Genomic DNA, 23893 nt, shown 5'->3' on the forward strand with positions numbered 1-23893 from the left:
CCAACAGCGGCCGGGGGATTAGCTCAAATGGTAGAGCGCTCGCTTAGCATGCGAGAGGTAGCGGGATCGATGCCCGCATCCTCCACTCGGTTTTTGGCCCGAGCACTGGAGGATCCCTGAACCGCGGGAGAATGGCTGAAGCCGGTGGGTGTTCTGTAATACACAGATCAGTACGGTAGGCAATTGTTAGCTTCACACACGGTCTTTTTATTTTGCAGGTGAGTCTTTTCCAGTGTCCATCTTGGTCACTTCGTCTTTTCCTCCTCCCGGTGGGCAGGCCATTAACCGTCTTCTGAGAAGACGCGGGTGGAACCCTCCCGCCGGGCCCGCAGGTCGAGCCCCCAAACAGCACGGGCTCAGGTGCCTGCTAAACGTGCGAGGGAACCCCGGCGTGCTGGCCAATGGCAGCGAGCCTTACTGGGCGGGTAGCCAGCTGTCCCCGCGGCCAATAGGCGTGAGACTTCTTGTTTCCCGGCAGAGCGGGGTCCCGGCACCTCGGCACTCGGGTTTTGTTTGGGTCTTGGGTGGAGGGCCCGGGTGCCGGGGCCCAGGTGGCGCCTCGCTAGCGGGAGAGGGAACGGGATCACCGGCCCGGAGAGAGGTGAGGGGCTCTGCGCGGAGTGCGGGCCCCGGCCCCGCCCCCTTCTCAGCCCCCGGCGGCCCGGAGCCCCTCTGGAATCCCACCCCGCCCCGCCCCTCGCCCGGGGTGCCCCCGGCCGCACCCCCGCTCCTGTGGCCTCGCCTGTTACCCGCTACGCCCTGCTTTCCTACCCTCCCGCGAGTGTGAGTCCGCCCAGAACCATCCCAAGCCAACAAACCCCTCCCTGGCCGGGACAGTCTCGGTCCTTGTGTGAGGGTCCTTCAGAGTTGTGGGTCGAGAAGCCATCCCCCTGTCCCCAAGTAGGTCTCTATTGGCCACTTTTTTTTAGGGATGCTCAGAACATCCATTACTAACCCACAACTACCAGGGTAGCTTTTTCAGGGGCCTCACTGCTTACAGGACTGGGGGTGAGAGGGTGGTATAGACCCGTACCCTAACTGGGTTTGAGCTGCAGTCTCCAGGTGAGCAGGTGGCTTCTGCCCAGTTTCCTTTGGCTTGGCAAAGCCCACACGTCTAGTTTTCCTCCCTGATAGGCATGGGGTAATAACAAAAAAGTAAGAACCAGCCCTTCCAGGGCTCAGGGGAGCAACAGAAAACTGCCTGGTCAGTACTTGTGAGGACAGAGGAGTGGAGAGAGGAAGCTGCCCATCCAAAGTTAGGAACTTGGTTCTCTCCACTATGCTCTTCTCCAGAGTGGGGAGCCAGTCTAGGAACCAGAGATCCAGAAAGGCCCATCTCTCAAGATGGCCACGTGGTGGTGGGTGTATCTTGGCTAGATTTGGGCAGTCTGACTTCTCTAGCTTCTCTAATCTTTGGGCTGCAAAGAAACTTAGAGTCTAGTGTTTCTCAGCATACTCAAGCCACTGAGTATTTCATTTTGGAATAGCCAAGCTGTGGTGAAATAGGGTCCTTTGAGATCAGTTATAACCCTTAGTGTGGGGACAGAAAACTGCTTATTCTTGGTCTTTGCTGGAAGCCCACTTCTACCTTTTCTTAAGGCGGAGAGAGACTCTTGTTTCTTAGGGCACTCCCTAAGAGCAGCTCTCATTCACCCAGAGATACTCAAAGAACATGTTTTCATTTTTCTTCCTCTCCTCCCTACCCCGCCATTTTTCCCCAGCTCTCAGGGCCTGAGTGGGGCAGGAGGATGCTTTCCCAGCCCCACCATGGAGCTGCGCTGTGGGGGATTGCTGTTCAGTTCTCGCTTTGATTCAGGGAACCTAGCCCACGTGGAGAAGGTGGAATCTGTGTCTAGTGATGGGGAAGGAGTAGCGGGTGGTGCCTCAGCCTCCACCAGCAGCATTGCCTCTTCCCCTGACTATGAGTTCAACGTGTGGACCCGACCAGACTGTGCTGAAACAGAATTCGAGAATGGGAACAGGTAAGAGGAGAGTATTGGAGGGTGGAAGAAGGAAGAGAGGCTGACCCCGCACCCGTGCCTCAGTTAGCCCTCTGACTGAGAGTGCGTGCCCGCACACTACCCTTCCCCTCCCACTCCCCCTTCCTCTCCCTCCCTCCCTCTCTCCCTACCAAGTAGCCCTTTCCCAGTTTGGCTTGCTCCAGCCCTCCCACATAGCTCCTCTCCAACCCTCCCACGTAGAATGGCCTGTCTCTCCTACTCTGGCCCTCAGGTCATGGTTCTACTTCAGTGTCCGGGGAGGAACTCCAGGGAAACTCATCAAGATCAACGTCATGAACATGAACAAGCAAAGCAAGCTGTATTCCCAGGGCATGGCCCCCTTTGTGCGCACACTGCCCACCCGGCCACGCTGGGAACGCATTCGAGACCGGCCCACCTTTGAGGTAAGTTCTCCGCGAGGAGGAGAGACAGACTTGGGTGCTAAAAGCAGATGAGGGAAAGGAAAGAGGAGTCCCTTCGATACAGCGTGCCAGGCAGGTGGGACACCAGGTTTTGGTACCAGCGTCCCTCTGGCGCCAACTGGAGTCCAAGATAAGCCCCTGCCTCGGGAAGCCTAGAAGGATCTGGCTGTCACGTGGAGTTTCAGAGGGAGGGACGTTGGTAAAAGCGATGAGGGTGTGAGGTCGGTTCCTGGTGCCCCCGGGAGGACCTGAGCTCTGACACTGAGGCATGTTGCCCCCTCTTCCTCCTCTGCTCCTCAGATGACAGAGACGCAGTTTGTGTTGTCCTTTGTTCACCGTTTCCTGGAAAGCCGTGGGGCCACCACCTTCTTCGCCTTCTGCTACCCCTTCTCCTACAGCGACTGCCAGGATTTGCTAAACCAGCTGGACCAGCGCTTTCTGGAGAACCACCCTACCCATAGCAGGTGCCAGCCGCATTCTTACTGCTGTCCTGCAGTCCTGGACCACACAGCACCTCTGCCACTCCTGGAACTTGCCCTAAGAGCCCTGAAACAAAATCTCATCTGTTCTTTTCTCTGTAGCGAATGTGGGATTTGGGGTACCTTTGGCAGATGTTTCTGTGTGACCTTGATCTTGGCATTACCACTGCTCCACTGCACTTATCCACCTGCTACTTCACGCCTCTTAGTATCCCAGCTCCCATCAGTTACCCAGAATTTCACCAGCACTGCCATTGCTCAGCACACATTTGTTGTTCTCCTGCCCCAACAGAGACCAGCTCTGTGTCTATGCAAAGTAGTCTATCCTAGGGCACCATAAACTGGGGAAAAAACCAATACGTTTATCCCGTCCTGTTCCCTGCATTCTGGCAACATAGACCCACCCAAATCCTCAGCATCATTTAAAACTGTGAGGGACTGTAAAGCCCCAAAGGTTAGGGTGAAGTACCAGATCCCACAAATCCTGGGCTCATGACAAGGCCCACCTGTTGGTAGGACTTCAGGGACTTCTCCTGGCTTAATGACTTTTACCTCTACAGCCCCCTAGATACCATCTATTACCACCGGGAGACTCTTTGCTATTCTCTGGATGGACTTCGTGTAGATCTGCTAACGATCAGTTCCTGCCATGGGCTTCGAGAAGATCGAGAGCCCCGCCTAGAGCAGCTATTTCCTGATGCCAGCACACCCCGACCATTCCGTTTCACAGGCAAGAGGGTGAGTAGAAATAGCATAAAGGTAGTACCTTGGCCTTTGCCCAGCTCCAGGCACTGCTGGTAGCTTAAGACCATGTCATTCCTCAGCCCTGTAGACATGGCCTCAGCCTGCATCCTGAGGCAAGTGTGACGGCTCCTACTTCATTTGCAGACTCAGCCAGCTGGAAGTCCAGTGGCTGTTTCCACCTCATCCCACCACCATCCCCACATGGTGACCGTAGAATATAGAGCAACTGACCTAATAACTGCTCTCCTCTCCACCTCAGATATTCTTCCTAAGCAGTAGGGTACACCCTGGGGAGACTCCATCTAGCTTTGTCTTCAATGGCTTTCTGGACTTCATCCTTCGACCTGATGATCCTCGGGCCCAAACCCTACGTCGCCTCTTTGTCTTTAAGCTGATTCCCATGTTAAACCCCGATGGCGTAGTCCGGGGCCACTACCGGTAAGAAGCGTCCCCAGCCCGCCTGGATTGTTCCCAGTCCCCTCATGCCCTGCATCTCAATGGACGACTATCAGCCTCTCATCTAACGTCTGTGTTCCCAGTCCTCTTGCACCCTAACAAGGGCAAGTTCATGTGATCATCCAGTGACCTGAGAAGGAATGTCCCATCTAATGGCACTCTCTAGGAGAAGAGCTGGAATACCCAGGTCCAGCTGAGCCGAGGGAGCTGTCTTTTCGGGTTCTGTGGGAGGGCTGACAGCTGGCCACGGAGAGGGCCTGCCTCAGTTCTTTCTTTCCTAACGCACCCTCAGCCTCTCGTGTCACAAGTCAAGTCTCCTTTTCATCTACTCGAGTGTCTCCTTCGCTGGCCCAGCCCTCTAGACCCTGCTTTGGTCCTTGTTTCCCTACAGCACGGACTCGCGTGGAGTGAATCTGAACCGTCAGTACCTGAAGCCTGATGCCGTCCTGCACCCGGCCGTCTACGGGGCTAAAGCTGTGCTTCTCTACCACCACGTGCACTCCCGTCTGAACTCCCAGAGTCCCTCTGAGCACCAGCGCAGTCCCCATCTCCCTCCTGATGCTCACCTTTCCGACCTTGAGAAAGCCAACAATCTCCGAAATGAAGCTCGCCTTGGGCACCCGTCTGACGGGGAGAACCCTGAGGCCTGGACACAGACGGAGCCAGCAGAGCCGAAGCACCACAGCGTGTGGATCGTGCCACAGCAGTCCACTGAGGCTGAGCATCCAGACCCCGACACCATCCCCCCCAAAGAGAGTGGTGTTGCTTACTACGTGGACCTGCACGGACATGCTTCCAAGAGGGGCTGCTTCATGTATGGAAACAGCTTTAGTGACGAGAACACCCAGGTAGGAATCCACAGGTGGTCATGTGAGTGTGGGACGTGTTGCAGGTTAGGAAATAAAGGTCAGGCCACAGGTGGAGCGAAGGGGGCCTTCTGGCAGGAAGGCCTGGGGCTGCAGGAGGTGCCCTATCCTGAGCGAGAGCGCCAAGAAGGGGCAGCGCTGGGCCCTCACGGCTCAGTTGTTACGTCGTGACCTCTGAAAGAGGGCCAAGCTGTCGGCATCCTAGTCTTTTCTAGGGTTTGGGAAACCAGGGGAGGAGGAGAATTTTGCATTATTGGAGAGAAGAAGGGCTTAGAAAGAGGTAGAATCGTACCTTTCCAACACCTAGAAATATTGTCAAACATTCAGTGAGAACTTACAAACACTGACTATTGCTGATGGTTCGGAAGGTGTCTGCTGTGTTTAAGGCACATGGCTGCGTGCTTGGCATCTCTTCCTTGTCCCCATCCCTTCTTTCTCTGTCTCTCCTTCTGAGTTGCCTTTTTCCTCGCCCAAACAGGTGGAAAATATGCTGTATCCAAAGCTCATCTCCTTGAACTCAGCCCACTTTGACTTCCAGGGCTGCAATTTCTCAGAGAAGAACATGTATGCCCGAGACCGCAGAGATGGCCAGTCTAAAGAGGGAAGCGGCCGGGTTGCAATCTACAAAGCCTCAGGGATAATCCACAGGTTGGGTGGAAATTGAGATACAGTTGATGAAATAGCTTCCCAAAGAAAACAATACCCAGTCGAGGGCATTCAAGGGGCAGGGATAGCCGAAGTCTTCTCAAAGGACAGATTCACAATTAGTGTTATTGTGTTTAGTCTGGGACACTAAAGGTCCCTTTTGGGGACCTTCTTAGGTATACGATTAAGTGCCAAGGTCAATTTCCAGTTGCTGGGGATTAGCAAAACTTTCTATTTGTGTCTATTTTTTCCCAAATGATTATCTCATAGACCACCTAGTCTGTCCCCCTGTGGCTCTGTCCAGATTCTGTCTGATAAATGTCTCTGTGTCTTAGCTACACACTTGAATGCAACTACAACACTGGACGCTCAGTAAACAGCATCCCTGCCGCCTGCCATGACAACGGACGTGCCAGCCCCCCTCCCCCGCCGGCCTTCCCCTCCAGATACACTGTGGAACAGTTTGAGCAGGTATGCGTGCAGGGGATGAGTGGGGAAAAGGGGAACCGCAAAGCCTGGGAAGGCCTTCGCTCTTGCTACCTGGCTCTGAGGTCCTCTGGGGAGAGGCGCATCGCTATCGCTGCCTCATCTCTCAGCTGCTGCGCTTGTCTTCCTCGGTTAACAAGCACAGGCCTCTGACTGTAAGAGTGCTGAGAGGATGAGTGGGCACTATTCTGACCTCCCCCCAACCCCGCCACAGAGAATCCCTGAGCTCATCTTCCTCCTTCTACTGCATTTGTTCACTAGTGACCTAAGAGTACCCCCTCTGCAGAGGTACCTGATGATCCTGGTGTCCCAGGGCACACAAGAGGAGTAGAAAGAGCTGTGGGTTAGAGAAGAGATCCCAATGCCTTCTCCTGCTGGGAGAACTCCTGCCTGGTGCCAGCCAGAAAGCCCACCTGCCCCTGCTCGTAATGGATGAGGGCCCCAGATGGGCAAGAGTTTAGGGAATAGCTCGAAGTTCACTTGCGATAAACAGCCTGAGCACAAAAGTTGGGATACTCACTGAGCAAATGTGAGGCCGGCCTCTCCTTCCCTCCCACTGTGCTGTGCACCCCAAACCACAGCACCCTAGGTTGGAAGACCAAGACACTGAGCCAAACCAGACTCTCCCCACAGGTGGGACGAGCTATGGCCATTGCAGCTCTGGACATGGCAGAATGCAATCCATGGCCCCGAATTGTGCTGTCAGAGCATAGCAGCCTCACGAACCTCCGGGCCTGGATGCTAAAACACGTGCGCAGCAGTCGAGGCCTGAGCACTACTGTGAACACGGGTGTCAACAAGAAGAGAGGCTCTCGAACTCCACCCAAAAGTAACAAGTAAGACCAGCAGGGTGGAAGGGAGAAAGGCTGTGAAAGTGGAACAGGGCTCTAGAGCGAGGAGTTCCAAGGAATCTCTGTGATTCCCAACTTCCCAAAGGACCACGTGGTGAACACTTCCAGGGTAAACTTAAATTAGTAAGATCAGTGCATTTTTTGGAGAATGGGATCCTCTTCCCTTTTACCTGGAGCTGCATACTTCCCAGATATCTGAAAAGCAGGCTAGGGGATTCCCTGCTCCAGAGCTCTGCACAAAATCACATACGGTTAGGGTGCGGCTGGGAGCAGGTCTCAGCTTCCAGTGGTTGAGAATGACTGAGGGGTCCGAGGGCAGCACCAAGGCATTAAAGGGGAATTCGCTAGGAGTTAAAGCTGCCCAGGGATAGCGCTTAGGGCTCTTAGCGTATCATCTGCAGGAGCACGTTACGTGTGAACAAGGGCTCCCAGGCATCCTGAGATGCCCCAGGTTAGGTACCTTATCCACGGACGTAAATCCCTCCCTGCTCCCTTGGAATGAGTCCCTGTGCCTTTTCACTCCAGAGGTGGTGCTTTACTGAGCATCAGACCATGGGGAAAGACTTGCAACAACCTCCCTGGCCCAGGGTTAACTGGCATCTGCTTCCTTGCAGTGGACTGCCTGTTTCCTGCTCTGAAAATACCTTGAGCTGCACGCGAAGTTTTAGCACTGGCACAAGTGCTGGTGGTAGCAGCAGCAGTCAACAAAATTCTCCACAGATGAAGAACTCCCTCAGCTTTCCTTGTCATGGCAGTCGGCCTGCAGGGCTGCCAGGCCTGGGCTCTAGCACTCAAAAGGTCAGCCACCGGGTGCTGGGCCCCGTCAGAGGTAAGCTAGTCTGGGAGCCCCTGCAACAGGTGTTCAGTTGTTTGGGGCATTGCTGGGGGAATTGAGAGCTTGAAGATGCACATTTGGCCTGGGACCGAGGGGTGAATCAATAAAATTAGTATATAGCAGAACCTACAGCCTCTTCTGCGACCTTGGTGTTCCCTGCGGCACGAGCTCCAGACGGTACCGTGTATGGCATAGGCGGGAGTCCACGGTATCTGGGTTCCAGCAACTGCTGGGAGGCAGGAAAGTTCCCAAGGAAGAAACCCTGGCTAGAGCAGGTCACACTGAGACATGGAGCCTCCACGTCAAGGACAGGGTCGGTCTTGTTGGGAGCAACATAAGGAGATGTCCTCACAATCCAAATCGCAGCACCATACAAAGATGGAGAATGTTATCCAGGGTCTCTATGGGCTAAAATTGTTCCTAGCTTCAGAGCCTGTTCAGAAAGTGTTATCAGAAGGATGCCAGCTCTTCCAAAGAAAAATGGAACAACTACAGAGAACTCCTGTTCTAGGCTTACAAAGCAACAGTCTAGCCCCTTCCAGCAGTGGTCACAAGTGCTCAACTGTGCCCCTGGGTTTGGCCAAGGAGACCCTGCTTGATACAAGATAGGAGATTCTGGGTCACAGTGTATCCCCAAAACAGGTGGGCCTTTAGGGAAAAAGAAGAGGAAGGGACTCCAGAGCCGTTCCTCGGGAGTGACCCGGACTATAGTAGGGAGACAGTTGCCGGGCCACTTCTGGAAATAAACTAAATCAAAAATCAACATTGTATGTGGCTTCTGGGCTACAGCAATCTTGCCAGAGTATGGAGGCTTAAATGCTGGAACTAAGCTTTGCTGGTCTTCAAGCTGCACTCGTCCTTGTTAGCACTTCCCTGCTATTCAGCTTGCAACAGTTTTCGGTGCAGAGCAGAAACATGCACTGGGGTCAGTGGCTGTGGAAATCTGACTACTAGTTAGAGCAGCCACAGGAGAGAGAGCAGCGGGCCTTACCAGCTTTGACCAGTAAGATGTTCTACCCCTGAGAAGCTCCATAATTATCTCTGCTTATGTTACAAGCCCCACTCTTACAGAGTCTGTCTTCATTGGGAAAGGACACTTTTGCGCACTGTTTGATAGAAGGAAAGTATTAAAGCAATAATAATGCCTTATATTTAAATAGCATTAAACAGTGAACAACAAAAAAACAATATCGCATATTTATTTCATTTAATCCTCACAAAGACCCTGTGGGATAGGTGGTATTTCCACTTTTCTGATGAGGAGACTGAGGGTTTTTAAGGGTAACTTGTCCAAGATTGCGCAGCTATTAAGTGGCAGTTATTCAAACTTAGTCTTTTCGTGTTCCAGTATACTTGAGTTTCCCATCTTAAATCTGGATGTTTTTACTTCTTTTAATTTATTTTCCTTTTAACTCATAGAAGGAATATTGGCACCATAAATTCTCCTTCCCTGATTACAAAAGGGAAATAGCAAAGAGCCTTTTCTAGGTCCTCACTGGAGGGTTCTAGGCAGTTTTTAGTCCATATTTTATTAACATCTTCCCTGCCCCCCCACCAAATGCAGAGTGTTGTATTAAGCTCCTTGAGTGAGAGACATGTATTCTGTTTATTTGTTACTTCCCCCAAATAACTAATAGAAAATAGGCATAGTCGGTACAGAGTAATTCCTGGTTGACTGACTTGAAACTTTATGGGGGACACAGGGCAGTAAACACAACATAAAAGCACACACTCATTATAAACATACAGGGAACATGGGGAGCCACCGTTGTAGATAAACACAAGAGTAATCACCCAAAGAATGATCAGTTGAGGAATGGTTTTGAAGAATGGGTGGTGGTGTATGGTTTTAACAGAAACATTCCAGAGATGACAGTGATAGCCAGGACCAGCGCTGCCACGTAGAGAGGACAACAAGCAGGCGCACTAGCTGCTTCGAAGGGCCAAGCCCTTCCCGTGGACATCAGGAAGACAGGTGGGAGGAAGAAGCCGGAATGTCTTGAAAACAAAGATTATGAGTTAACGAGACATGGCAATGACTGTGTTGCTGAGAATGATGGGAACAAAAAATGTGTTTAAGAGAGCTATCTGTGGACTGTTTATATAGAAATCAAGCAGGGACGGGGAGGTGGGATCCTTGCAGTAGTTTATACATGAGATAACTAGTGCCTATACCAGGGTCTATGAATGTACATACTAGAAATAGAGGTGGCAGGATTCAGTGGTGGTGGAAGAGAGACAAACTAAGGGAGCTTCACGGCTACAAGCTGAAGGAAAATGTCACGATGACCGTAAGACATTGTTGGGAGCAAAGTGCTGAGTTTATCTATTTTAGACATGCTTGGGTGTCATGGGCCAGCTATACAGGCAGAAAAAGGGCCAAACTGTAGAAAAGGTGACATCAGGGTTGGATCTAAGAGTCATCCACGTACAGGTGAAACCAAGTGAGAAGCCATGTTCCCCCAGGTAAATGAACTTAGAAGCAGAAAGAGAGCTGGTCTGAGTACCAAGAGACCCTAGGGACTTGCATAAATATTTGTAAGAACTAAGAAACTATGTCTAAAGTCAGGGGGTCAAGAAGGTTCCTAATAATACCAAATAGGAATACTGTAAGGAGTTGAAAGATCAGATCTGGGAATCTTGACTCCTGTTCTCCTGAGCATTTGTTGGTGCTACAGTTTTACCACTTCATCTCAAAGTCCCTGATAAGACTCCAGCATGGGAGACTGGCCCTGGCTTGGGATAGGGACTTGTGATGTAGCTGTGGTATGTGGACATGGCATCTTCAACTAACCCTTAGAAAAACTTCTTTGTGTGATTTATCCTATGCAGTAGCCCTGTGACATTTCCTGGTTCCACACATCTGGCCCCTGGGCCTTTGCCACATCTGGGCATACTTCCGAGATAGGAAGAACACGACCCTCAGATCTCTAACTATAAAAGCAGCTATAAATATACTTTCCAAATCCCAAAACAGGGATTGCGTTGACAAGATTTTTTTTTTTTTGACGTACCAACTTATTTGTAAGAAAATTCCCACTAATGTATAAAAATTTTATCATATTTAACTGTACGTTTAATTGACTCTCCTTTATTGGCCACAACAGAACATGAGATTGGGCTACACAGAAAATTTCAGAAAAGATCTAGGTAGCCCATCCAGAAGCTTAAGTTAGAAGTTCAGGGAACTAGTCTGGCAGGGTCTGCCCTCGGAGGCTGGAGGATGACATTTTAGAAGCCAAAAAGTAGCCAATTTGGGGTGAGCAGGAATGTTGCTGGGGCAGGAGGCTGGAAGAGCCTGAGTAAGCCTTGCCTCCTAGCGCCCCTGACCATAGTGCCAGGATCTTCCTTACCTCGTTCTCCCCCCGCTGCAAAACAGGTCCCGAGAACCGCCTTCCCAGACCCGTGGTCACGTCCCTGACCGCGGGGCTCAGAAGCGCAGAGGGCACTATCCGCAGCTGCCACCGAGGAGCAGGAGGGAGAGCTCACTGGGGAACGGCTAATGTAGCAGCTGAAGTGTGCGATTTCCTGGTGCACAAGCAGATGCAGACAGCGCAGAGGAGGACCTGCTGGGGAGGGGCTGGATAGTAAACGGGCTCCTCCTTCTGTTGCCTATGTGTTGATGAAAACAGGGCTCGGACTAGAGGGAAGCCAGTGAGGTGCCTAGGACACGTGATTTAAGAAGGCACTCGCTCTCAGGGTCAGGCAAGGGCCTCCTTAAACTATGCACTCTAGGCGCCTCACTCGCTTCATTACCAGTCCTGGCCCTGGATTCAAGCAAGTGTCACTCAATAACTTAAACTTATTCCCTAGGCCTCCACCCTACCCAGCGGGATACTGGTGTAAAAGACAAGGGACTTAAGTGTAAAGTGGGGAGCCTTCAGCCATCAGCCTACCACGGCCACTCTAGTCCACCCCAGCTCTGGCACTTAAAGCTGAGGTTACCAGAATTCTCTCCTGGCCTCTGTGATGCCTTGTCTCAGCTGACCAGCAGCTTCTGATAGAGCAGCTAAAGGCCAATGGTGAGTGGAGGCTCCTTTGAGAAGTGAGTCAAAGGACACAGGAAGAGTGCCTCCAGCACCATCACCACTTTTACCTTTTCCCCTGCAAACAAAAGTTTTGTGTTAAATAGCAGAGTAAAACTTATTTGATGGCAGGAAATGTCTCCTAACACATCTATTTATTCCCTTAGTACCTAGCACCACGCCTGGCACTTAGTAAATGATCTGCAAATATTTGTTGAACAAGTAAAAGGCAAGAAGTTGAAGCTGAATGAAGGCTTGTCTCGCCTGTCCACCCCTCACAGGGCATAAATCAGGTCTGCAATCATCCTAGGGATCCAATGAGATCTGGGGTGCTACCTGTAGGGACAGTTCTAAAGATGTTTTGGAGGGATGATGCATGACCTAGGCACAGGTTACACAACTGCCCCTCAAAACTGTGAGCCCTTAGAATATCCCTTCTGACTCATACAGTGGTGAGGTCGGTCTGGCTCTATGTCTCAGGCCTCTGCCCGAGGACTGTCCTGCCTCTCCCAAATGGAACCTAGTGGCTGAGTATCATAAAACACCATCTCACAACCTCTAGATGCAGAGCTGTACACATTATCACTTGCACTCAGCCTTAAGGCCCTGTTTCTCTAGCTTAGAGCCAAGAAAGAAGAGAGTTGGGGCTCCTCCCTTTAATTCTCGTCACAGTGGAGACTGGGTAGGCCTGGACTATACCGGGGCCCAGAAGCCAAAACATGAGAAACTGGGCTGTGTGCTCACACTGCCAAATTCACAGGCAGCCCCCAAACCTTAAGACAGTCTTTTAAGTGATGACATGTTACCTTTAAATGCCTTCTACTTTCCAGATCAGGCCTCTCTCCTAAACTAGAACCTGTCTCCTACCCTGAAACTCTCTTTAGGGGCAGGATTCCTGAGTTGTATCCTTAATATCTTTCCCTTGATACTTACATTTCACATTGGCATTTTTTATATCATTTGCCTGTTTTGCTTTGTACCCTCTTAAGTGCCACTCAGTTCCTTACTAGAACCTACAAATGTCCCAGAGGCCTTCACTCAATTTCTAGCCTGCTCTCTTATCCTTCCTTGGGGTGGGGTGAGGCTTCATCCCTTAACATGGTTTCAACATCCTTCTGTGTATAGATATTTCTCAGATCATCTATTTCCTGCTATTTCCCCCTCTGTCATTAAAGTTCATTATTTCTGCCTCGTGTGCACTATCACTTGACATCATCTTGACATCCCTGTTTTAACCAAAGAATTACCCAGGTCTAGGCTCTACAGTGTCTCTAAGTCATTGGTGGTGGGTAATGTTTCGAGTTATGTGACTGTGGCCATGAGTCTGACTTCGGTTGTTTTGTTGCCATCACTGTGCCAACTCTTACTAGCCCCCTAAGGTCTGGTTGTTTTTGACTCCTGTCTGTGGTCTTAAATTCTAATTGGTACCCAGCATCTTGGCAAACTCCTCAAAGCTACAGTAGCTTCCATCCTGAGATCTCTCCCTTTCTTCTTATCCTTATTCATGCAAGTATCAGTTTTTTTTAATTTGGTTTGGGACATTCCAGAAGTAGCCTTGTCACTGCTAGTGTAGCTAGACAAGGTAAAGTTACTGTCACCTACTTTCTACTTTAGAGCCTTTTCACATGTAACGCATGTTGCTTTGTTAGAAGTCAACTGGCATCTGGAACCACCATCGAATTCAGCTCCACAAAGGTTAATAGCTCATTCCGTTTGAGAGCATTTGGTACCTGCTGTCCCCCTGTGATAAAAGGAAGGACCTGCCAAGCCTGAGAAATCTCCCTACCTCAACATCTACCCCACTGGGACCCCACCTTTCAGAATCTGTAGCAGTGAGGTTCTAGCTACAAAGAAGGGACCAAGAGAGCTGCCCCACAGAGTATAACCATATGCCCTTAGACGGATTGTTGAGCCAGCTTACGGTCTACAGTGGGTGTCTGCTATCCGGGTAAACAAAATGTTTATTAAGGTCTCTGGTTTTCCAGGCAGTACTTTACAGGCACTGGGATGTACAGTATTGGAAAAGACAAGGTCCCTACCCTCAAGAGACTCAAGTTCCAATTAGAATATTGAGCACTTACTATGTGCCAGGCAGTATTAAGTACTTTACATGTACTAATATTTAGTTAAGGAGACAGAAACCATAAACAATTACTAGCCAAGTGAACAAAGGACAATGAAAGAGCAGAATTAATTCTACTGTTAATGGTCAGCGAGGCGTCAGAGAGGTGACATTTGAGATGGGACGTATAAGATGTCTGAAGTTTCACTAGAAGAGGAAACAGACTTTGCAGAACCACATAGCTAGTAGCCCTAGAGGCTATAGCAGAGGGTGTGAAGGATCAAGTCAGCATCCTACTAAGGATGTGTAGACTGGACCCACAGTGGGCGGGGCTCTGAATGCCATGTTAAAAAGTTTAGACTTTATCCTTTAAAAGACTTTCAGTATCTCCCCCTTGCCTGAGCCAAAATGACTTTTGATCAGGTCTTATTTTAGAATAATATTTATTTTAGAATAATAAATAGAATTTATTAAATATAAATTTATAAATTTAATTTTATATATAAATTTTATTAAAATAAATTTATTTTAGAATAATAAATAGAATAATAAATTATTCTATTATTTTAGAATAATAATTTCTGGCACCTGTGTGAAGGATGGATTGTAAAAGGGAAGAGACTCAAGCTGGGGAGGCCAGTGGGGAATTTTTTTCAAAAGCCTGGATGAGAGATAAAGACCTGTATCTGGATGCTGGCAATGGCACGGGTGAATACAGGAGGAATTCAAGTGAAGGCAGAGGGAGAATTCTCCAGATTTGGGTTAAACACAAATCTAAATGTGAGGGAGGAGTCAAGAGATGAAACAAGGTTTCTAGCAGAGTTTTCACCAAGATAGGGAGAACAAAAGGGAGGGGAGAAAATGAGTTTTGTTTGGGTCATGAGAGAGTGCCAGGTAAGAACGATCAGTAGACAATTAGAACTGCAGTTCAGGGAAAAAAGGGCAAGAGGGAGACTTGGGAGTTTTGAGTACACAGAGCAGGAGAGAACCAAGGATAAAATGATGGGGGCCACTGACATTTAGGGGCAGGACAAGGAGTTGAAAAGGGGCAGTTAGGGGGAAGAGGAGAACCTAGGAAAGCCAAGCTCAGTAACTTCTTCGCCAGAAGAATGAACTGGTGGGTGAGTAGGCTGGTTAGCTCCAGAGAGGTGAAGTAGGATGAGGGCTGGATGAAAACTGGAGAGCTGGAATAAATTATTAGTTCTTTCTACCCATCTTAGACTTACTTCAGAAGGGGGATGCTGGTATGATGACACGCTTGAAAACAGGCATCTGCTGACAAGGGAAGGCCAGTGGGGCAGGGGAGTGACAATGCCTCACTTATTTGCCCTTTTATCTGCTTGTGTCCCTTCCACTCAGAGCCCCGAAGCCAGGACAGGAGACGGCGGCAGCAGCCACTGACCCATCGCCCTACTTCAAGCAGCCCGTCCGCGTCCCCAACTCCTGTTAGTTCTAACACAGCCTCTTTACACATGGGCTCCTGCCTACTGCCCAACTCACTCAGCATATCAGGTCTGTACCCACCACCACTGAAATCTGGGTTGGCCAACCTCCTTCCTTCCCTACCTCCCAGGGCATAGGCCAGACTCCTGACTAGGCTGCCATGTGACCTGGACCTCATTCCTGACTTGATGTAATACAGGCCACTCCAGACCAGGGGCATCAGTTATCCTCCTGGATTATCCTAAATCCCTAACATCAATGCCCTTGTACAGGAAGCTGGAGTTTAGTGAACATCTTTGTGTAATAAAATAACAGTTACCACTTAGCATTTACTATGTGGCAGGCACTGCTCTAAGCACATTATCTCATTTAATCCTTATTTTTACAGTTGAGGAACCTGAGGACTTTTCCTACCTGCTATTTATTCAAGCTCCCTGACTCCAGGAGCTGGGCAACTTAGACAAAACTGAAGGATGAAAAAAGCATAGGCCTTTCACCTGTCATCACCGCAGATGTTACGTGACCATATCATCCACATAGAGCCTAGACCGTCTGCTCTCCTTTTAGGTTATAGACCCAGCCGTGTAAAGCACTGGATGGGGATGATTTCTAAGACTCCAGCCTAACATCTTCTACCTCCCTCAGAGCCCACTACTCCCAACCTGTTAACTTTTAAACGGGTAGCCCTGAATCCACCAGTCTTGGGTACTGCTGACTTGATCCCTAAATGCTCACACATATGACTGGGATAACTCTAAGGTCTATAAATTCATAGTAGTTCAGCTTGAGTGGGTTCTGATTCAAGCTCAAGTTCCTGTTCTACCCCTCGGACCAGACTAGAGCGTGCCGTGCTTCTGAACCAGGGGCGATTTTGCCAGGCAGCGGACATTTGTCTGGAGAGATTTTGGGTTGTTACAGTGGGGAGGAGGCAGGGGAAGAAATGCCATCTGCTAAGCAGAGGCCAGAGATGCTGCTAAACATCCTGAAATACACAAGGCAGCCGCCCACAACAAAGAATTATCCAGCCCAAGATGTCAATATTGCCAATGTTGAGAAACCCTGATCTAAAGGAAGTTACCTCTTCTCCATGGCCCCATCCTGATATCAAGTTCCTTTATTCCCTAGGGAGTAGCTGCTCATTCCTATCCTCAGGGGACAAACCAGAGGCTGTCACGGTGATTGGGAAAGGTCTGCTAGGGGCTGGACCTCGGATCCCCTGTATCAGGACCCGACTACAGGTAACATTTTTGGGTCTTCCCCAGTCCCCAGCATAGCAACTCTGGCAGAGCCCAGCAAGGCGCTGTTCACCTGGGTAGTGGGAGGGAAAATGCCCAGCACTGCTTTACACCCTCTCCCCACAACCACAGCAGAGAGCTGCTCTGATGCCCGAGTGCCTGTCTGTCCAGTGCTGCACCCCCATCCCCTTCAGCCAGGTCTCTTGCTTGCTTCCAATCCCAGTATCCCTGCCAGACATACCCTAACCTCAGCCTGCTAGCTTTGGCTTTGCCTGCCCCTGCCCTTAGCTTCTCCTCTCTTTCTGCCCAGACCTGCCAGAGGAGAGTTCCCGCCAGGAGGGGTCCCGGATTCCCCAGGTAACACATCTGGTTGCTGCTCCTAGGAACAGCTGTGCCACCAACTCTGATTCAGTCCAGATCCCCATACTAGGTTGACTGAAGTTAGGTATAGGCAGAAGCTGACTGGATAGGTGAAGCTTAAGCTCTGGCAGGGGCTGGAGCAATGAAGTCTCTGAGGTAGACCTACTAATCCTCCATCTTTCCACACCGTGCTTCTCTACTCAGCCAGATCTTGACCGTGGTACAGCCATGAAGGTTAAATGCTGGACCCTTCTGACTCCCCTAGTTAAGTAAAGCTTGGAATGTATAGTCATAGACTGAACCCAAGAGTTTTCTAGCTATTATCCTGCCCTACCTTCTCAGCTAGAAACAGTGCCCAGGAACTCAAGGTCCCAGTACCCGTGTTGACACCTATACTACACTCATACGTGTGGATACTAGAAGGAAACCTAGAAGCAAAAAAGTTCATGGAAGAATCCAGCCTCATAGCCTACCCCCTATCCACACAGGCTAGGCCCAGGTTGGGCCGGGGCTCACCGCCGACTCGCAGAGGGATGAGAGGCTCTTCGGGCCCCACGTCCCCTAACCCCCGGACCAGGGAGAGCAGTGAGCCAGAGCCGGGACCCTGCTCCACACCACGGTGAGCACCAGGGTCCAACTCTTCACCCCACCTCTCACTTCTATCCCCTTATTCCCATTTCTGCCATTCAAGATCATTTTCTTCCTTCCCTTCTCCCTTTGACCCCCGAAAGACTAAATGTACCTTCATTAAGAACCTAGTCCCTGACTTTTTCCCCCATCATGCTGTCCGTCTTCACTCCAACAGACAAGAGAACAACTTCTAGTTAGGCCTAAGGAGCAGGCTGGTCAGACCATCCCTATCAGACCACCGTGCGGTGCTCAACCTGCCTATCCTCAGCCACCTTGCCTCCCTCATCTCCCGGCCCCTGGCTGAAAGACCAGAAGAAGGGCGGAGTTTTCACAACCCTGACTGCTCTCTCTTCTCTGTTGCAGGCTGCCTCAGGCTGGGCCCCCACGGCCCTGCTCTGCCCCTGCCTTTCCTCCTATTTCCCGTAGTCTGTCTGACTCCCAGTCCCGGATTTGTTACAGTGGGGGGCCCTTGGGCCAAACTGAGGTTTGTTTTGTCCCTAAATCTCCTCCACTCACTGTTTCTCCCCGGGTCTGAGGCCTTGACCTCCATGCCCAGCACATGACCCCGAGATGGGGAACACAGTGAGAAATGTGCTAGTCCCCTTTCTTAGCTCCCGATTCCATGTGACAATTGTAACTCCTTGGAACGCCAGCCACACTGTTCTGAGACATTGCAGAGCATCACCTTGAGACAGGACAAAGCAGGGACCTGCCACCCCTTCCCTCCCTCCACAGCACACGATTTTGGGACCACAAAAAAAATCTATATTTTTATATTGGGGGGAGGGAGTAGAAAATAAAGTAGCCCTATGCTGGGCCCTATTCAGTGGCAGCTTCTTGTTCCATAAGGTTAAGGAAGACTTTGAGGAAATAAAAGTTGTTTGGAAAAATCCAGGTGTAGTTGCTTTGTATGTTGTGATGGGTAGAAGGGATGAAGTGAAGTGTGAAGGCCCCTCACACCCTCCATCTTGCCTCAGACTATGTCCTGGAACCCTAGAAAAGAGGGGGAAAGACCTGAGGTAAGGAAAATGCTGCAGCTTTCCTCTGGGGCAATCCTTCAGGAATCAACTCCCATCCAGCCTGTCCCCCCTTACAATTCTCAACCACACTTACGGGTTGGTTTACAAGACGTTCATACAACACCTCCCCCATCCCATTCTTCTCTATGGCTTGGGTCTACACTAGCCAACCCCTAAATCAGTGCCCTGTGCCCCTGAAATAGAATTCTCTATCTTTCCAACCCCTCACAAAAAAAAATTATGCCTAAATAAAAGCCTGAACAACCTTGGAAAAGTGAGTACTATTTAAGAGAAGAGCCTAAATCCTCTTACTTGGACGGCATCCTCAGTACCTTTATTCCTTCGGGTGTCAGTACCTTCTTGTACCCGTACTATCAACTTGGGCATCTGGGGACCACATGAAGATGGGGACTGAGGGGGTTTAGGGAACCCACCCCCTTCTAGCAGGGAGCAGTTTAAGGGGGAAGGGGGCAGGGCACTCGCTGCTCTGTGCGGATAAAGGGGCCCAGTATCATGCTTGGCCCAACACTTTCTGATTTGAAGTTTCGAACCCTTCACGCCCTGGCGCGGCCCCGCCACTCACTCTCTGGGGCTGGGCGCTACAGCCCCGTACCGTTACCTGGGGCAGAGAAAGCGCCACTTTCATTCCTGCTTCTTGGGATTGTTGACGGCCACGTAGTGATAGAGAACGACAAGCAGGAAGAGCGACACGCCCAGCATGTTGGCGAAGATGGCGAGCTGCACGTCCGTGATCATGCTGCGGAGAAGAGGAGGGACTGAGCCTCGGACGGGCGCACTCCTCGCCCAGACCAAGACCCGTCCTCGCCCCACTGGCCCAGCCACCGCCGATGGGCCGTGGACCGCGCCTGCGTGCCTCTCACCTGATCAGCAGGGCTCGGCTCCGACACGGTCTGCGGACTAGCTCGAGGTAGGAGACCTGGGCCGGAAGTTTGCTGCGCCAGCTCAGTCCCAAAACAGCCACTTCCGGCCGTCAGGCTCGGCCTGTAAGGGCTCCCTAGCCCCCGCGTCTCGCCTGCTCCCGCGGCGCACTCGCGAGGGGCGGGGTCTTGGGCGGGGCTGAGGAGGGGCCGGCCGCCGTAGGGGGCGGGCGGGCTGCAGACGCTCGCTTCGTACGCGGCACGGCGCAGCTGGAAGCTGTTGGCGTGGTCCGGGACAGGGGCCGCTTCCTTGGAGTCGAGGAGTGGGCTAGAGCGAGGGTGCGGCGGCGGGACCGAGCGGGAGGCTCGGCCTGACCCTAGACTGCGGCCCCCCTGTCGGTCGCGGGCCCCCATGCTGCTGCCCACCCTTCGCTTCCCGGCCCGGCCAGGTGCTTCCTTTGCGCCCTGCCCTCAGGGTCCCCTCCCTGGTCCGGGCGGCCGGGAGAGGGGTGAGAGGCGGTGCAGAATGGGGACAGGGCTGGGACGGCCGGCTAACTCTCCTCGGCGCCAGCCTTTCTGCCCCACATCCGCCAAATAGAACGATCCTGCTTGTGATCTGACCAGTGCCTCCCTTCCAGACTCCCTCCCTCCATCCCACTCTCAGAGGTGGGCGTCGGAAATAGGGCGGACCCTCCCGGAATCAAAACCCAAACCGTGGGACTTAAGCCAAGTGGGAAATCACACCCCCCGCCCGGATGTGAGGGAGGGGGAAAAGGAGGAAGGGCTGGGACCAGCAAGAGGGGTCGTGTGGGTTATAAGCAGAGTGGGCCACCGAGGAGAAAAAAGGAAGATGACTGTGGGTAGATGTCCGAGGGTCTCTGGTGAGGGGAGAGGCAGCCTGGGGCTCTACAACCCTCTGCCCAGCCAAAACGTACTCCCCCCCACCTCCTTGCTTTCCCTCAGCTTCACCATAAAAGGGAACGGCACTGAGCCAGGCTGGGGCCAGGGGCTGGGCTGTTTCTCTGGAGCTGTCAGGGGTAATGGAAGCCAGTTGCTCTGCGGTAGAGGGGGGCCAGGGCTCAGGGGACGCCTCTACTTCTCTGAGCCAAAGAAAACTACAGGAGCTGCTATGGGGCTGGAACAGCTGGGTAAGGGGACCGACTGGCTGCCTGTGTGCACGGTGAGCTAAGGGTGCACTAGCCCGGAGTGGGCTTCCCTGGCCTGGGACCATCAGCAGTTTGTCCTCCATGCACCAGCCCAGTGACTCCTAAGCTTGGTCTCAGCCTTTAGCAGTCTGTAGTTCCCCGGCCTCCCCTCTCATCACCCAGCCCCCACCATTTCCCAGAAGTTTTCTGTTTAGAATCCCAAGCCCATGTTCCCTCCACATAACGGTGAAATCCCAGCCGTGTACTCCCTCATGTGTCCCCTCAGTGAGCAGTCTGTTCCCAGCTCTGCTCTGGGAGAATGAGGGTCTAGGTCTTAAAGGATTACACACATTATGCTTTGCATCTCCTGGAAATTTGAAGCAGATCCAAGTGCAACCAAACTTCTAGATCTGTTGAAACACAACTAGATCCTGGAAAGTAGACTTTCTAGACTGCAAATGACATAAGGGAAGACCTTGGAAGTGCTTCAGCTTTCCAAGGCTGTCCAGAAACCAGCTGACCCAGTTGCAAAGTAAACTAGACTCTCAGAGCTGAAGGGGGCCTTCAAGGTCACTTTATGAAGAAGGACACTGAGGCCCAGAAGGTAATTGATTTGATCAAGTTTCTACAAATGGTTAGAGACTGTCACCTGATCCTCCTTCCTCTGTTCCATACTCTGTGTCAGACTGTGGACTCAATAGGTTGTCCTAGGGTCAGGGGCAAGCGGAAAAGGATTTGTTTTAGAACCATCCAGAAATGTCCTTCACCTCCCAGAACTTCCTGTGCCTAGGTCAGCAAGTCTTTATCAGCCTTGAATGGGTCATTTGGCCTAGTGCCTGGAGGAACATTTTAAGCAAGTTAAAAATGGTCTCAGGACTAAACTAGACTCAGCTAAGAGCTAACAACTCCTGAGAAAAGCTTGGGTGGAAAAGTATGTGGGAAGTGAGACAGGTAAAGTCTTATCCTGGGGGAAATAGGGGGAGAGAGAGGGTTAGGGGGCACGTGGGGCGGGGGAACGTGTGGAGCTTAATCTCTGTGATTAGTGTGACAATTTCAAGCAGAAGACATAGTCAGGATTAGGCTCAGGAGTGAAAAAGCAGCAAGACCTGGAAAAGGGGCACTGGGCCCTACATCCAGGGAGGTTGGCTCCTAAAGTATTGTACCTGTGGGAAGGGTTGGAAGGAAAAAGAAAATGTGTGCATTTGTGCAGGAGTGCACTTTTGCTCAAGAGTCCCCACAAGCTGGAATTCCCATCTGGGTTGGCATGACCCAAGGCCCGGTTGATATTATTCCCCCCTTTTCCTCCCACTATTCAGTCTTCTGACAGAGGTAGGCATAAAATGCTCCTTACTGCTGGGGCCCCTATCTCTCTGGCCCCAGGCACAGGAGTTCATTGCTCTGTCAGTGATGGTTGACTGAATGTGTTAGTTGCCTGGTATAGCCAAGATTTCCCATTGGCACTAGACCCATGGAAATCTGTCTTGGAAAGTTTATAAAATGGATCTTGTCCTAGTGCCCCAGGGACTCTTAGCCTTTTTTGGTCTCAGGAATTCTCTTCCAGTCTCTGTGGAAATTTGTGGCTGCCTATCAATACCACCGCCACCACTGCATTCCCTCTAACCTTAGTCTCCACTGCAGCCTGCTTGCCCAACACCTCAGGCCTCCCCAGTGAACCCACTGATTTCTTTGAGATCTCTAAACATTCATGTCAGGCCCTAGGTCTTGGCTCCTAATTACAGGACTAAATGAAATGCAACCTACTGCCATTATATTTCAAAGGCAACATTTTTGACTTGACACACTTAAAATACAACAGATTTTGTAACTTAAGGGGGCAGGCAAAGGAACGGGTGACAACTAGGTAGTCACAAGATGGCTGGGATGACTTTTCAAGTTGCCAGAAGCTCCTGAACAGAGAAGACAGGGAAGAGCAGAGAAAGCAAACCCACAGCAGCAGCCAGGGCCACCTGGAGGGGAAGTGAGTTCGCTTCCGGCCAGGGCCAGGGCCAGGGCCAGGGCCAGGGCCTAAGCTGCTGCCTTCCACTGACGGTGACTTTGAAATCAGGACCTTCTAGGACCAATTCCTTCAAGTCTCCCTAGGTGCCGATCCCCTCACTTCTAAGGAACAGCCACAAATTTCCATTTCTGATGGTTCCAGTGTTTACTTTCACCATCCTGTCTTTTTGCCAACATTTCTCCCAGTCATCAGCATCATATTCTGGGCCATAGGACCTCAGAGGCAGATCACCCAGATTCACACTGAAGATTTGGTGGCATCCATTCTTATAGTTTCCAACCATTGCCCTGCAGATGGTTCCCAGAATCAAGACCCACACTGCTAACCATCTCCTTTGGACGTTTATTTCCATTGAGATGTGTTATTCTCATCTTAAACTCAGGATGCCCAAACAAAGGTCATCTCTCTTTCCTTCAAACCTGCTCCTCTTCTCGATTTACTCATCCTGGCTCAAACCCTGGAAGCTTCTGTGGTGTCCCCCTTCATCTTGTCCCTCATTACCCAGGCAGTCACCAAGCAGTCACAGCCTTCTCTTCCAAGTCTGCATCACTTTGCAGTGTAGAATTTGGAAGGGACCTGAGATGACAGAAAGATAGCAGACCCCCGGTGGAGTCAGGGGGTTTGCTCAAAGTGATAACACTGTTTAGAGGAGGGGCTGGAACCAGCATCCTTGCGCCCTAACACCCTGCCCATTGCTCTTGCGAGAATATCTTCTTTCTGCATGTGTATCGACCCCCTACTCAAAAACTTGTAACCCAAGCTGTTAACCAGTCATCTGAACCTCTCCCTGATTTTTCCACAATCGACCTCTCTGACTTTCTGACACAAAGAAGGGCTAACACCACATGCCAGACACTATTCTAAATGCTTCACATGGATTAACTTAATCCACACGAAACTAGGAAGGAGGGTACTATGATTATTCCCATGTTACAGATGAGGAAACTGAGACAGACCGCTTTCACCAACCTGAAATCTCTCCCCCCGACCCCATCCCTGTTCTTCACTTCCCCCCCACCACCACATTTATCAGATTCTCTTTCTTCCAATAGCTCTTCTGTGACTCCCCGCAGCAGCCAGCTATCTTTCCCCTCCTCTTACCCCAGAGCACAGCACCCATCTGGCCTTCTGTCTGTGTTGCCCTGTGTTCGTTCTCTGTCGGGCGCTTGTGTCCTGTTCCCCAGCAGGACCAGCTGCTCCTTACTGAGTCCTACACGTGCCTTTGCTACCCAGGCACCTCCGCAGCGCCCACACACCAGGCTCTCGCCTCTGTCTAGTACTGCTGCCTGGCTCTC

General features: G+C 51.1%; 2 protein-coding genes and 1 non-coding gene across 6 annotated transcripts; 2 read left to right on the plus strand and 1 right to left on the minus strand.

Annotated features, from left to right (window-relative positions):
- The first annotated feature begins 12 nt into the window (after positions 1-12).
- Positions 13-85, plus strand: TRNAA-AGC (transfer RNA alanine (anticodon AGC)). The gene has a single exon. It is a non-coding gene; the product is annotated as a tRNA-Ala (tRNA).
- Positions 86-511: 426 nt separating this feature from the next.
- AGBL5 (AGBL carboxypeptidase 5) lies at positions 512-18401 on the plus strand. Of its 3 annotated transcripts, none has more exons than XM_060117222.1 (15): positions 512-601; positions 1722-1982; positions 2233-2404; positions 2723-2886; positions 3462-3639; positions 3905-4083; positions 4493-4949; positions 5446-5615; positions 5948-6083; positions 6732-6934; positions 7564-7778; positions 15231-15383; positions 16440-16552; positions 17398-17528; positions 17903-18401. In XM_060117222.1, the coding sequence occupies exons 2-15, from the start codon at positions 1768-1770 to the stop codon at positions 18072-18074; spliced, it is 2658 nt and encodes an 885-aa protein (XP_059973205.1). In that variant the 5' UTR covers positions 512-601; positions 1722-1767; the 3' UTR covers positions 18075-18401. The 3 variants fall into 3 exon arrangements, with proteins under 3 accessions (XP_059973205.1, XP_059973206.1, XP_059973207.1); XM_060117223.1 differs by having other exon boundaries at positions 5506-5615; XM_060117224.1 differs by lacking the exon at positions 17903-18401 and adding an exon at positions 16860-16906 and having other exon boundaries at positions 17398-17519.
- Positions 18297-19561, minus strand: OST4 (oligosaccharyltransferase complex subunit 4, non-catalytic). 2 transcript variants are annotated; one of them, XR_009534266.1, is made up of 3 exons: positions 19440-19561; positions 19142-19315; positions 18297-18532 (listed from the first exon to the last, which is right to left on the minus strand). XR_009534266.1 is itself a non-coding variant. In XM_060117225.1 (3 exons), the coding sequence occupies exon 2, from the start codon at positions 19312-19314 to the stop codon at positions 19201-19203; it is 114 nt and encodes a 37-aa protein (XP_059973208.1). In that variant the 5' UTR covers position 19315; positions 19440-19552; the 3' UTR covers positions 18297-18532; positions 19178-19200. The 2 variants fall into 2 exon arrangements, 1 of the variants encoding a protein (XP_059973208.1); XM_060117225.1 differs by having other exon boundaries at positions 19178-19315; positions 19440-19552.
- Between the last annotated feature and the right edge of the window lie 4332 nt (positions 19562-23893).

The sequence above is a fragment of the Mesoplodon densirostris genome, chromosome 14 (genome assembly GCF_025265405.1).
Source record: "Mesoplodon densirostris isolate mMesDen1 chromosome 14, mMesDen1 primary haplotype, whole genome shotgun sequence".
Lineage (NCBI taxonomy): Eukaryota > Metazoa > Chordata > Mammalia > Artiodactyla > Ziphiidae > Mesoplodon > Mesoplodon densirostris.